This window comes from Hyla sarda, chromosome 5 (genome assembly GCF_029499605.1).
Source record: "Hyla sarda isolate aHylSar1 chromosome 5, aHylSar1.hap1, whole genome shotgun sequence".
Lineage (NCBI taxonomy): Eukaryota > Metazoa > Chordata > Amphibia > Anura > Hylidae > Hyla > Hyla sarda.
Genome location: NC_079193.1, coordinates 117,351,141 through 117,365,751, shown reverse-complemented (window position 1 = coordinate 117,365,751; position 14,611 = coordinate 117,351,141). Strand labels below are relative to the sequence as shown.

Below are 14,611 nucleotides of genomic sequence, written 5' to 3'. Positions count from 1 at the left end.
GGGGTAATAGGAGAAAATGACCAACAAAATTTGTAACCCCATTTCTTCTGAGGATGGAAATACCCCATGTGTGGACGTCAAGGGCTCTGGTGGCGCACTAAAATGCTCAGAAGAGGAGGAGCACCATTGAGCTTTTGGAAAGAGAATTTGTTTGGAATGGAAGTCGGGGGCCATGTGCGTTTACAAAGCCCCCCATGGTGCCAGAACAGTCGACTCCCCCCCCCACATGTGACCCCATTTTGGAAACTACACCCCTCACAGAATTTAATAAGTGGTGCAGTGAGTATTTACACCCCACTGGCGTTTGACAGATCTTTGGAACAGTGGGCTGCGCAAATTAAAAATTTAATTTTTAATTTGCACGGATCACTGTACCAAAAATCTGTCAGACACCTGTGGGGCGTAAATGCTCACTGCACCCCTTATTACCTTACGTGAGGGGTGTAGTTTCCAAAATGGGGTCACATGTGGGGGGGTCCATTGTTCTAGCCCTATGGGGGCTTTGTAAACACACGTGGCCTTCAATTCCGGACAAATTTTCTCTTCAAAATACCAATGGCGCTACTTCTCTTCTGAGCATTGTAATTCACCCGCAGAGCACTTTACATCCACATATGGGGTATGTTCTTACTCAGAAGAAATGGGGTTACAAATTTTGGGGGGCTTTTTTCCTATTTTCCCTTGTGAAAATGAAAAATTTAGGGAAACACCAGTATTTTTGCCATTCTCATTTTCCCATCCAACTATTTTGTCAAACACCTGTGGGGTGTTAAGGCTCACTATATGTTCCGTGAGAGGTGTAGTTTCCAAAATGGGGTCACATGTGGGTATTTATTTTTTTTGTATTTATGTCAGAACCGCTGTAAAATCAGCCACCCCTGTTCAAATCACCAATTTAGGCCTCAAATGTACATAGTGCGCTCTCACTCCTGAGCCTTGTTGTGCGTCCGCAGAACATTTTACACCTACATATAGGGTATTTCCGCACTTAGGAGAAATTGCGTTACAAATTTTGTTTTTGTTTTTTGCTTTTACCGCTTGTGAAAATAAAAAAGTATGGGGCCACACCAGCATGTTAGTGTAAAAAAAAATATATTTTTTTAAACTAACAGGCTGGTGTAGACCCCAACTTTTCCTTTTCATGAGGGGTAAAAGAAAAAAAAGCCCCCCAAATTTGTAGTGAATTTTCTCCCGAGTACGGAAACACCCCATATGTGACCCTAAACTGTTTCCTTGAAATACGACAGGGCTCTGAAGTGAGAGAGAGCCATGCACATTTGAGGACTTCATAGGGATTGCATAAGGGTGGACATTACACGCCAGTGATTCCAAAACAGGGTGCCTCCAGCTGTTGCTAAACTCCCAGCATGCCTGGACAGTCAGTGGCTGTCCGGAAATGCTGGGAGTTGGTGATTTGCAACAGCTGGAGGCTCCGTTTTGGAAACACTGCCATACAATACGTTTTTCATTTTTATTGGAGGGGTGTACGGGGGGTTGTATGTAGTGTTTTACTCTTTATTATCTGTTAGTGTAGTGTAGTGTTTTTAGGGTACGTTCACACTGGCGGCCGTTTACAGTGAGTTTACCGCTAGGAGTTTGTGCTGCGGCGAAAAATTTGCCGCAGCCCAAACTTGAAGCAGAAAACTAACTGTAAACCTGCCTGTGTGAATTTACCCTGTACATTCACATGGGGGGACAAACCTCCAACTGTTTCAAAACTACAACTCCCAGCATGTACTAACAGACCGTGCATGCTGGGAGTTGTACTTTTGCAACAGCTGGAGGCACACTGGTTGGAAAACCTTCAGTTACCTAACTCAGTATTTTCCAACCAGTGTGCCTCCAGTGTTGCATAACTACAACTCCCAGCATGTACTGATCGCCGAAGGGCATGCTGGGAGATGTAATTATGCAACAGCTGGAGGTACACAACTACAACTCCCAGCATGCTGAGACAGCTGTTTGGGCATGCTGGGATTTGCAGTTTTGCAACATCTGGAGAGCTATAGTTTAGAGACCACTGCACAGTGATCTCCAAACTGTGAACCTCCAGATGTTGCAAAACTGCAAATCCCAGCATGCCCAGACAGCAAACTGCTATGTGGGCATGCTAGGAGTTGTAGTTTTGCAAGATCTGGAGAGCGACAGTATAGAGATCATTGTGCAGTGGTCTCAAACTGTAGCTCTCCAGCTGTTGCAAAACTACAAATCCCAGCATGCCCAAACAGCTATAGTGGTCTTAGGCTGTAGCCCTCCAGATGTTGCTAAGCAACTCACCGGCTTCCGTAGGATCCACGGAGCTGCGTCGCCGTCCTCTTCTTCCATCGAACGTCGCCCACTGACGCCGTCGATCGTCGCCCGCTGCCGTCGCCTTTGGGTGAGTGGACTTTGGCGCCGGTCCTGTGTCGTTTCCCTGTTCTGCCCCGCCTATTGTGGGTGGGCAGGACGGGGAAACCGAAAGTAAAGCCCCCCGCCCCCGATCTGCTATTGGTCATCGCATCTTGATGACCAATAGCAGGGATAGGAGGGGTGGCACCCCTGCCACCTCACTCTAATCGCTTCAGGGGGATCGTAGGTGTCATGGACACCCGCGATCCCCCTTCTATTCCGGGTCATCGGGTCACCATAGCCCCGAATCGGCGCAAATCGCAAGTGTGAATTCACTTGCGATTTGCGCCAATCGCCGACATGGGGGGGGTCTGGGCATTTGCGCGGGGTGCCTGCTGATCGATATCAGCAGTCACCCCGGTCCGGTCCCCACGGGCGTATGGATACGTCCTGGGTCCTTAAGTACCAGAAAGCCAGGGCGTATCCATACACCCTAGGTCCTTAAGGAGTTAACCCCTTCCATATAAAAATTCATATCACCCCCCCCCCCTTTTCCCCATATAAAAATATGTAAACATAATAAAAATAAACATTTGGTATTGGCGTGTGCATAATTGTCCAAATTATTTAAAAAAATAACATTTTATATTCCGTAGGGCCAATGGAGTAAAAAATAAAATAAAATAAAAATTTAAATCACAGAATTGAGTTTTTTTTATGTTTATAACATCATATCCCAGAATTTTTTTTTAAAAAGTGTTCAAAAAATCCGATCAATACCAAAATGGTACTGATACATACAGCAGATTACGGGCCAAAAATTTTGTCCTTCTACAGCCCGGTATACGGAAAAATAATGTTATAGGGGTCAGGAATTTTATTTATTTAAAGGAAAAAAATATATTTGGTACTGGTATAATCAGGCCGACCTAAAGTATTAAAATAATGTGTAAGTTTGACCACAAGGTGAATGGCGGAAAAAAAAGAAAACCCCCAAATTTACTTACTATTTTGATAAAATTATTTTGTCTACCAGGACAAGTGGATTGTTCTCCGTTTTAGTCCCTTGGACAAGTAGTGTGTTTTTTAGTTTTTTTTTTTAGTTTTTTTTTTTTTTATTTCCACACCCCTGCATTTACTTGAATGGAACGGAGCTGCAGAACCACACCCAACCTGAAGACAGGCAGGGAGCGGTTTTTGAAAGAAGTTCGGTCTTTTTTTTTCTATTCCTGGATAACCCCTTTAATTGCAGCATTTAACCATTGTAATGACAGACATTGGAGCGATTCTGTCTTCTGGTTCTGGCTGAGCGGACAACATTGGAAGGAGGAAGTCATAGGAGTATTCAGGATTAGTAAAACATAGCTGCTTTCCTCAAGAAACACCACCACTCTTTTCCTCAGATTGTGTGTGGTATTGCAGTTCAGTTCCCTCTCACTGAATGAAGCAGAGTGGAAATACTACACATAGTCTAAGAAGATCTATAACAGCAGTATGAATACTAAACCCCCCTTGTCACCACTCTGAAGGGCTCAAACAAAACCATTCCGGTTTATAAAAAATCTTTTTAAAATGACAGGCAGATTCTAACTAGAACTTAAAAGAAAAGAAAAATGTCTCACCCCTGTTTTTTTGAACATATAACAGTCTATTGGTTACTTCCAGTAGTCTTTTTAACTGCTTGCTGTTCAGCCTTCCTCCATTCACCAACTTTTCAGTCACAAATATTCTTATCATATTCAGCCATCCTGAATCCTCATGAAGTGTTGAGGCATCTGCCAATGTCACCATTATGTCACATAATGTTAAATTTAGTAAAAGATGATCCAGACCATTGTGAGAGAGAAATTCATCTTTGTTACTAAAATATAAACAAATAAAAATTAAAAAAGAAAAAAAAAGCCCAAGTTTAAAAAAAAATTATATATATATCTATATGTCAATTACCTACCGGCAAAATAAATATACTGAATAATTTTACTGTCATAAATATTGATGTTACATAAATTACATGAATACAATACGTACTAATCAGAAAACCATTGGAAACACCGTGCAGGTTCATGTACCCTGCTTTCCTATGACACAATGAGCAGATTGAGGAAGCAACATGCTTTCTGCTTCTATCCCATCTCTCACATAAACACTGGGTAGCTACAGTGAAAAACTGACCCTTATTTGCCTCTTTCTTTACATTTTCACCAGTCATCAGGGAAATAAGTAAAAAACTAATAAAATATATACATACATCAGCATATGACAGATATATTTTATACTAATTTAATTATGTATAATAATATAGAAGCAAGAAGCGAAAATAAAATAACCGAAGGAAAAAAAATTTCATGGCTTTCCAGCATGTGTGTGAAAGATATTTAAAGGAAATCTGTCATCAGTATCACCCGCACTAACCTTTCATACAGACTTGTAGTGCGGGTGATACTGATCAAAACAATACTTACCGCGTCCCGAACCGTCCAGCCGTTCTGACGTTACTTAGATTTTTCTTCATATGTAAATGATGTCCTTGCGGCATGGGCGCATCCAAATGCCTATTCCCCCTCCCTCCTTGTGCTGCTAGTTTACTCTACAGCCTTGGCACCGCTTCTTGGGTGAAGCAGCGCATGCGTTGGAGAGAAACCTGCCACGCAAGCAGGGAGGGGGATTAGGCATTTGGATGAGCCGAAGATGACGTGGGGTGCCCGGAGCTCCAGCCGCAGCTTGGCCCATGCCCCCAAAGGACCTAATTTACATAAGAATAAAAATCAAACGGTGCAACGGCTGGACGGTTTGGGACGTGGTAAGTATCATTTTGATCAGTATCACCTGCACTACAAGCCTGTATGACAGGTTAGAGTGGTGGATACTGATGACAGATTTCCTTTAACCCCTTAAGGACCAATACAAATAAACCTGTATGCCCCTGAAAGACCAGGCCTGTTTTTTCAAATCTGGGATGTCTGACTTTATTAGAGAATAACTCTGGTAACCTTTTGCAAGTCACAATAATTCTGACATTGTATTTTTGTCACAAGTTTTCCTTCATGTACATAGTAAAAGTAAGCCAATATCATTTGTAGTTTTTTTTTTTTTTTTTCAACAAAAAAAAATCATGAAATTCCCCCCAAAAAAATTTTTTGGGCTATTTTAACACTAATAGGTTGCATATATTTATAATTACTGACCAAATAGTTTATGAAACTTATACTTTCAGATGTCTACTTTATTTTGACAGCATTTTTTTTTATTTAACATTTTAAATGAGTTAGAATCCTAACAAGTTAACTTGAAATTTAGAAAATTTGAAAAGTACATTTTTTTTATGTGCTAAGCAAAGTTTGCAGAAATTTGAAGGTGGTAGATCATTGGAACACCCCCCCACCCCCTCCCCAAAATGACCCCATTTTAAAAACTAGACCCCTCAAGGTATTTGCTAGGGGGCACAGTGAGTATTTTAACACCATAGTTTTTTGGCAGGAATTATTACAAAGTCAGTGTCAAAAACTCAAAATTTGCATTTTTTCACAAATGCATCATTTGTGGGGCATATTTTTTGTACATCAATTCTGATATTGCAAGAAATGCACCCTATATTTTATTAAGCTGCTCGGCCCGTGTTTGGAAATAACCCCACTTAGGTCATATTTGATTCCTTGGCGGTGTGGTAGGACCCAGAAGGAGAGGAGCCCCATTTGGCTTTCAGGATAACATTATACCAATTATAGGCCGCACTTCATCTTGCAAAGCATTCTAGCTGTCAGAGCAATATCACACCTCCAGATGTGACCCTATTTTCGAAACTACAACCCCTACAGTATTCACCTAGGGCAAAAGTGAGTACGTTGAGCCCTTAATTGTGTGGCTAGAATTATATCAAAGTCAGTGGAAAAATTGTAATTAGATTTATTTTTCCACAAATTATTTGTGGGACATCATTTTGGTACGTCGCTTTTGAAATGGAGGAAATGCACCTTTATTTTATCACCCAGTTCGTCCCGGGCTGGGCAGTACCCCTACTTAGGCCATATCTGGTTGCCCGACTGCCTGGTAGGACCAAGAAGGAGAGGAGCCCCTTTTGGCTTTCAGGGAATCATTATATGAATAGTCCCCATTCATACTGCATTTCTGCAGTATCGGTGTCCGTTGTCATGTTTAAAAAGGGAAGCCAATGTATATTGTAGCAGTCTCATTCAGAAATATGCTGACGGATACCTCTAACACTGCGGAAACGCAGTATGAACAGGATGCAGTGTAGGGTAACAGATGTCCCCCAGCAGTCACAAGGGCGAGATCACTGCTGTGGCTGGGTAGCTCAGTGTGTCCGCTCATGAGTGCCGGCGGGAAATCTGCCGCTATAATTGGACACACAAAGCTACCAAAGCGCAGCAGGGAGCTCATTATTGTGACTGTTGGCAGGCATCCGCAGCACATAATATGCTGCGGATGTGCGCTGTGTGATCGTACAAATTGTACATTTTAATTTTTCATTATATTTATTTAATAAATGTATTTTTTTTTTTTTACACTTTTTTTTATTTTATATTTTTTAACTTTTTTTTAATGCTTTGGAATACTTATTATTCCAAAGCATTGCAGATATATACTGCCTGCTAGTTTTACACTAGCAGGCAGCATATCAGGACATGCTTCTGGCAATAACCGGGGCAGACGTGGGGGTCCTTGTAAAGACCCCCGGCTGCCCAGGTAACCAGCAGCACCCCACGATTGTTGCTGGGTGCTACAGGAGAGAGACAGAGGGAGCCCCACTCCCTCTGTCAAAACTCCTTGCAGCTTGCGGACGCTTCCGACCGCGGCTGTAAGGGTTAAACTGCCGGGACCGAAGTTTTCGTCGGTCCCGGCTGTGCGGCCTGCCGGGGATCACACACAGCACTTCGCTATCGCGCTGCGGGGTGCTGCAGGGGTGACAGAGGGAGCTCCCTCTGTCATAACACTTAAAGCCTGGGGTCACTGCCGCGATCTCGTGGGTGCACTGGGCAGCACCCACGAGAAGCATGGACGAGTATAGACGTCCAGGTGCCGGAACGGCCGCAGACCTGGACATCTATACTCGTCCATGGTCGTTATCGGGTTAAACAAATAAAATGTGAAAAAATAAATAAAAATTAAACAAGAACAAACAAAATGTTTGTGGTTATAAACTAAGGCAACTTGCCTGGTCTTAAACTCAAAAATTAATTAATTACCCTTTCTTTAATTTTTTCTTCTGTTGTATAGTATCATGCACAGTATATGGAAAATGCTTCATAAAATGATGCTTGAAATCTTTTAGATAACTCTTCCTAAGCCAGCCATCCTGTGGAAAAAAAGACATGCAACTAAGTGAGCAATGCATGATTTAACAAGACAAGCACAAAAAAAAAAACAAATACGTGTTGAATAAAACCCATGAAAAATTAAGTAAAACAGCACTTCATGTACAAATGCAAGCCATCCAAGTAATAGGGAGAATATGCCATCAATGGCAGAATACAGATGCCATTTAGGACATACTTAATGCTAAATGTAGAGATGAAAATCAATAGTGAATATGCCAAGTTACGCTCTGCTCAATAGCAGGAAATATGTAGAGCAAGCTTTAGCAAGGGCAATGGTGCAAACATACAATTATTTCTGGAGGGGATTAACAGGTCAGCAAAAATGGTAGTTATATACTGTTAACTTGTCAACCATTTACCTACCAGTAATCCGTATGCTAACTACCTTCATACTATGAGTTCTTCTGCTTTAGCATTCATATTTAAGCTTGATGGCCCCATGCTCTTATCTACTGTGACCAGAATGGGAAATTGCCCGTTGACTGTATTTGGCTTCATTACACCACATTTTATTTTATTTGTATAGCTGTTCCTTTGAAAGGAACGAATGATTGTTAAAAAATGTTTCCTTTAACCCCTTAACGACGAAGGACGTAAATGTATGTCCTGGTGAGGTGGTACTTAAAGCACCAGGACGTACATTTACGTCCTAAGCATAACCGCGGGCATCGCAGCGATGCCCGGATCATGCGCGTCAGGTCCCGGCTGTTTATCGCAGCCAGGGACCCGCCGGTAATGGCGGACATCCGCGATCCTGCGGATGTCCGCCATTAACCCCTCAGATGCCGTGATCAATACAGATTACGGCATCTGCAGCATCGCAGTCACTTAAATGGATGATCGGATCACCCTGTTGACTGTATTTGGCGTTGCCACAGCGATCCGATCATCCAGCATGGCAGACGGAGGTCCCCTCACCTGCCTCCGCTTCCTTCCGGGAGTCTTCTGCTCTGATCTGCCTTCCTGCAGACCAGAGCAGAAGATGACCGAGAACGCTGATCAGTGCTATGTCCTATACATAGCAATGAACAGTATTAGCAATCGAAGGATTGCTATAAATAGTCCCCCATGGGGACTATTAAAGTGTAAAAATAAAAGTAAAAAAAAAAAAAAAAAAAAAAAAAAAAAAAAAGTGAAAAACCCCCTCCCCCAATAAAAAATGTCAATTGTCCCATTTTCCCTATTTCACCCCCAAAAAGTGTTTAACCCCTTCATGACCCAGCCCATTTTCACCTTCATGACCTGGGCATTTTTTGAAAATCTGACCACTGTCACTTTAAACATTAATAACTTTGGAATGCTTTTACTTATCATTCTGATTCCGAGATTGTTTTTTCGTGACATATTCTACTTTATTTTATCGGTAAAATTTCACTGATATTTGTATCCTTTCTTGGTAAAAAATCTAAAAATTTCATGAAAATTTTGAAAATTTTGCATTTTTCTAACTTTGAAAGTCTCTGCTTGAAAGGAAAATGGATATTCCAAATAAATTACATATTGATTCACATATAAAATATGTCTACTTTGTGTTTGCATTAAAAAATTTACAAGTTTTTACTTTTGGAAGACATCAGAGGGCTTCAAAGTTCCGCAGCAATTTTCCAATTTTTCTCAAGATTTTCAAAATCTTAATTTTTCAGGGCCCAGTTCAGGTTGGAAGTGGATTTTAAGGATCTTCATATTAGAAATACCCCATAAATGACCCCATTATAAAAACTGCACCCCCCAAAGTATTCAAAATGACATTCAGTAAGTGTTTTAACCCTTTAGGTGTTTCACAGGAATAGCAGCAAAGTGAAGGAGAAAATTCTAAATCTTCATTTTTTACACTCGCATTTTCTTGTAGACCCAATTTTTTCATTTTTACAAGGGGTAAAAGGAGAGAAATCACCCTAAAATTTGTAACCCAATTTCTCTCGAGTAAGGAAATACCTCATATGCGTATGTAAAGTGTTCGGCGGGCGCAGTAGAGGGCTCAGAAGGGAAGGAGCGACAATGGGATTTTGGAGAGTGAGTTTTTCTGAAAGGGTTTTTGGGGGGCATGTCCCATTTAGGAAGCCCCTATGGTGCCAGAACAGTGGACCCCCCCACATGTGACCCCATTTTGGAAACTATACCCCTCATGGAATGTAATAAGGGGTGCAGTGAGCATTTACACCCCACTGGCGTTTGACAGATATTTGAAACGGTGGACTGTGCAAATCAAAAATTTTATTTTTCATTTTCACAGACCACTGTTCCAAAAATCTGTTATACGCCAGTGGGGTGTAAATGCTCACTGCACCCCTTATTACATTCCGTGAGGGGTGTAGTTTCCAAAATGGGGTCACATATGGATATTTATTGTTTTGCGTTTGTCAGAACTGCTGTAACAATCAGCCACCCCTGTGCAAATCGCCTCAAATGCACATGGTGCACTCTCCCTTCTGGGCCTTGTTGTGCGCCCCCAGAGCACTTTGCGCCCACATATGGGGTATCTCCGTAGTCGGGAGAAATTGCGTTACAAATTTAGAGGGTCTTTTTTCCCTTTTACCTCTTGTGAAAATGAAAAGTATAGGGCAACACCAGCATGTCAGTGTAAAAAATTTATTTTTTTACACTAACATGCTGGTGTAGACCCCAACTTCACCTTTTCATATGGGGTTAAAGAAGAAAATACCCCCCAAAATTTGTAAGGCAATTTCTCCCGAGTACGGCGATACCCCATATGTGTCCCAAAACTGTTGCCCTGAAATACGACAGGGCTCCAAAGTGAGAGAGCGCCATGCGCATTTGAGGCCTGAATTAGGGATTTGCATAGGGGTGGACATAGGGGTATTCTACGCCAGTGATTCCCAAACAGGGTGCCTCCAGCTGTTGCAAAACTCCCAGCATGCCTGGACAGTCAATGGCTGTCCGGCAATACTGGGAGTTATTATTTTGCAACAGCTGGAGGCTCCGTTTTGGAAACAGTAGCGTACCAGACGTTTTTCATTTTTTGGGGGGAGGGGGGCTGTGTAGGGGTATGTGTATATGTAGTGTTTTTTACTTTTTATTTTAGGTTAGTGTCAGTGTAGTGTAGTGTTTTTAGGGTACAGTCACATGGGCAGAGGTTCACAGCAAGTTTGCCGCTGGAAGTTTGAGCTGCAGCGCAAAATTTGCGCCATCTCAAACTTGCAGCACTCACTGTAAACCTCCGCCCATGTAAGTGTACCCTGTACATTCACATTGGGGGGAGGGGGCAAACATCCAGCTGTTGCAAACTCCGAGCATGCCCTTTGGCTGTCCGTGCATGCTGGGAGTTGTAGTTTTGCAACAGCTGGAGGAACACTGGTTTGGAAACACTAAGTTAAGTAATAAACTTTCAAGTGTTTTGCAACCAAACTTAGTGTTTCCAAACCAGTGTGCCTCCAGCTGTTGCAAAACTACAACTCCCAGCATGCATGGTCTGTCAGTGCATGCTGGGAGTTATAGTTTTGCAACAATTGCAACAGCTGGAGGCACTGAGGTAGGAAACGGACAATGTTTCCCAACTAGTGTGCCTCCAGTTGTTGCAAAACTACAACTCCCAGCATGCCCAGACTGCCAAGGCATGCTGGAAGTTGTAGTTCGGCAATATCTGAAGGATCAGATGTTGCCGAACTACAACTTCCAGCATGCCTGGGCAGTCTGGGCATGCTGGGAGTTGTAGTTTTGCAACATCTGGAGGTCCACAGTTTGGAGACCACTGTATAATGGTCTCCAATCTGTGCTCTTCCAGATGTTAGAGAACTACAACTCCCAGCATGCCTGGACAGACTGAGCATGCTGAGATTTGCAGTTTTGCAACATCTGGAAGAGCACAGATTGGAGACCATTATACAGTGGTCTCCAAACTGTGGACCTCCAGATGTTGCAAAACCAACTCCCAGCATGCCCAGAAAGCCAAAGGCTGTCTGGGCATGCTGGGAGTTGCAGTTTTGAAACTCTCAGAGGCAGCAGTGAGATCGCTTTACGGCGATCTCACTGCTGCCAATGAAGATGCCGCACTGCTGCCGGAAACTCACCTCCGGGACGCAGCGCAGCCGGGACCGCATGGAGGACGCCGGGACCGCACGGAGGACGCCGGGACCGCTCGGGACACCGCTCCGACGGGTAAGTGACGCCGGGGGACGGGTCAGGGACACTTAGCAGAGCGGTGTGTGTCCCGATCCCCGTGATCGGGACTCACACACCGCGCTGCTAAGTATTTTCATAGCGAAACGCTGCTATCAGCTAGTCAGATTTGACCAGCTGATAGCAGCGATCGCTGGGGTGGGTGGGGGACGAAACCCCCCGTGGTCGCACGGTAAGATGGCTGGCTATCAGTGATAGCCACCATCTTTCCGGGCGCTGCGGGATGCCGCGAGTAGCGGCAGTAATGTCCATGACGTACCTGTATGTCATGGGTCGGGAACACCTTGCCACCCATGACGTACAGGTATGTCATAGGTCGGGAAGGGGTTAAAAAATATTTTATACACATATTTGGTTAACTATTAAAATAAAATATTAATGATCCCGTACAGTGAATGGCGTGAACGTAAAAAATAAATAAATAAATAAATAAATAAATATATCCCAAAAAAGCTGCTTTTTTTTAAATAACATTTTATTCCAAAAAATAATTTATAAAAAATGTATTAAAAGTTTTATATAAGCAAATATGGCATCAATAAAAAAAAGTACAGATCACGGAGCAAAAAATGAGCCCTCATACCGCCGCTTATACGGAAAAATGAAAAAGTTAAATATGTCTTCAAAATAGGGGGATTTTAAGCGAAACAGTAATAGAAAAGTATCACTACCCCTTGAATTAAACAATATCTCTGGTGATCCAGTACACAATGGTCAATCATTTTTAAGATGCTTGATGTTATGTACTCAGAATCCAACAAATTGTAAAATCAATTAGGATTAAAATATAACTTTTACTTGAAGTATAATAAAATGAATTAGTAAATATGTACATGATTTGTGAAAATAAGCACAAACAAGGGGAAAGACAGGGGAATGGGGGTACAGGTGATGCCCTAATTTAATTCCCTACCTGAAAAAATCTCCTAACAACTAAGTGAAGGATAGGATTATGGGAGTGATTACAGTACGAACAGTTAGTACAAGTATACATATATCAACCTCTCCGGCCAACGTGTTTCTCTCCTGGGTTGGAGTGAGTTCATCAGGTATGAGAGGATAATATTAACAATTCAGATACAAATACAAAATAGTGTAAAGCAGATACAAGAAAAATGATAGTTACGATAAATGAATGCTAATACACAGGTCCGGGTCCGTCAGTCATAAGTACCAGTCATATGTATGAGTCTGTTAGTGTCTAGTCAAACATGAATGAAATGCACATACATTATCATAAAAAATACCGTATATACTCGAGTATAAGCCGAGTTTCTCAGCACGATTTTTCGTGCTGAAAACACCCCCCTCGGCTTATACTCGAGTGAACTCTCCACCCGCAGTGGTCTTCAACCTGCGGACCTCCAGAGGTTTCAAAACTACAACTCCCAGCAAGCCCGGGCAGCCACCGGCTGTCCGGGCTTGCTGGGAGTTGTAGTTTTGAAACCTCCGGAGGTCCGCAGGTTGAAGACCACTGCGGCCTTCGACATCATCCAGCCCCCTCTCACCGCCCTTTAGTTCTGTACAGTACTCACCTCCGCTCGGCGCTGGTCCGGTGCTGCAGGACTGTCCGGAGAGGAGGTGGTCCGGTGGAATCGTGGTTCCGGGCTGCTATCTTCACCGGGGAGGCCTCTTCTAAGCGCTTCGGGCCCGGCCCCAGAATAGTCACGTTGCCTTGACAACGACACAGAGGTACGTTCATTGCCAACGTACTTCTGCGTCATTGTCAAGGCAACGCCTCTATTCCGGCCCGGAAGCGTGGAGAAGAGGCGCCCCCGCTGAAGATAGCAGCCCGAAACCACTATCCCACCGGACCACCTCCTCTCCGGACAGTCCTGCAGCACCGGACCAGCGCCGAGCGGAGGTGAGTACTGTACAGAACTAAAGGGGGGTGAGAGGGGGCTGGATGATGTTGAAGGCCGCAGTGGTCTTCAACCTGCGGACCTCCGGAGGTTTCAAAACTAAAACTCCCAGCAAGCCCGGACAGCCGATGGCTGCCCGGGCTTGCTGGGAGTTGTAGTTTTGAAACCTCTGGAGGTCCGCAGGTTGAAGACCACTGAGGGCGGATGATGAAGGGGGGGTGTGGGATGATGAAGGGGGGTGGGGATGATGACAAGGGGATGATGAAGGGGGGGTGTGGGATGATTACAAGGGGATGATGAAGGGGGGTGGGGATGATGACAAGGGGATGATGAAGAGGGGATGTGTGGGATGATGACAAGGGGATGATGACAGGTGATGATGATGAGGGTCTGGATGATGACAGGCGGTGATGATGATGAGGATGTTAATGACGGGTCTGGATGATGACAGGGGGGGGATGATTTATTTCCCACCCTGGGCTTATACTCGAGTCAATAACTTTTCCTGGGATTTTGGGTTGAAATTAGGGGTCTCTGCTTATACTCGGGTCGGCTTATACGGTATATCTCTAGATAAAAATACCCATACATATATATCAAATGAATATAAAAATACAATGGTGAGCTAAACACAATTATAGATTTTTGGGGGAAGGAAGACAAAGATGTAAAAAATAAAAAAATGTATATAACATATAAAAAAAAATAAGGGCACATAAAGATGGCTGACTTGCCAGACCTATAGATATAAACATAATTGTAAATACATGAATGAAGTGACATGCTCATGATACATGAACAATGATGATATATTGAGAACTTGAACCGAGTTCGATACTCTAGAAACATAATTTATATGAATGAAGCGAAAGATAAAGATTCATTTAATCCTGCTGGAGCAGTGGTACAGAGTCTGCAAGTCCATCTAGCTTCCTTTTGTATTAGAAG

At 43.2% G+C, this 14,611-nt stretch overlaps 1 protein-coding gene across 1 annotated transcript in view; it reads right to left on the bottom strand.

Annotated features, from left to right (window-relative positions):
* Positions 1-14,611, bottom strand: part of TEX10 (testis expressed 10) — a 225,418-nt gene that overhangs the window by 171,763 nt on the left and 39,044 nt on the right. Inside the window, exons 4-5 of the mRNA XM_056520143.1 lie at positions 7,533-7,642; positions 3,951-4,189 (exon numbers count right to left, since the gene is read on the bottom strand). Of these exons, the coding sequence (XP_056376118.1) occupies positions 3,951-4,189; positions 7,533-7,642 (349 nt within the window). The remainder of the gene's footprint in view (positions 1-3,950; positions 4,190-7,532; positions 7,643-14,611) is intronic.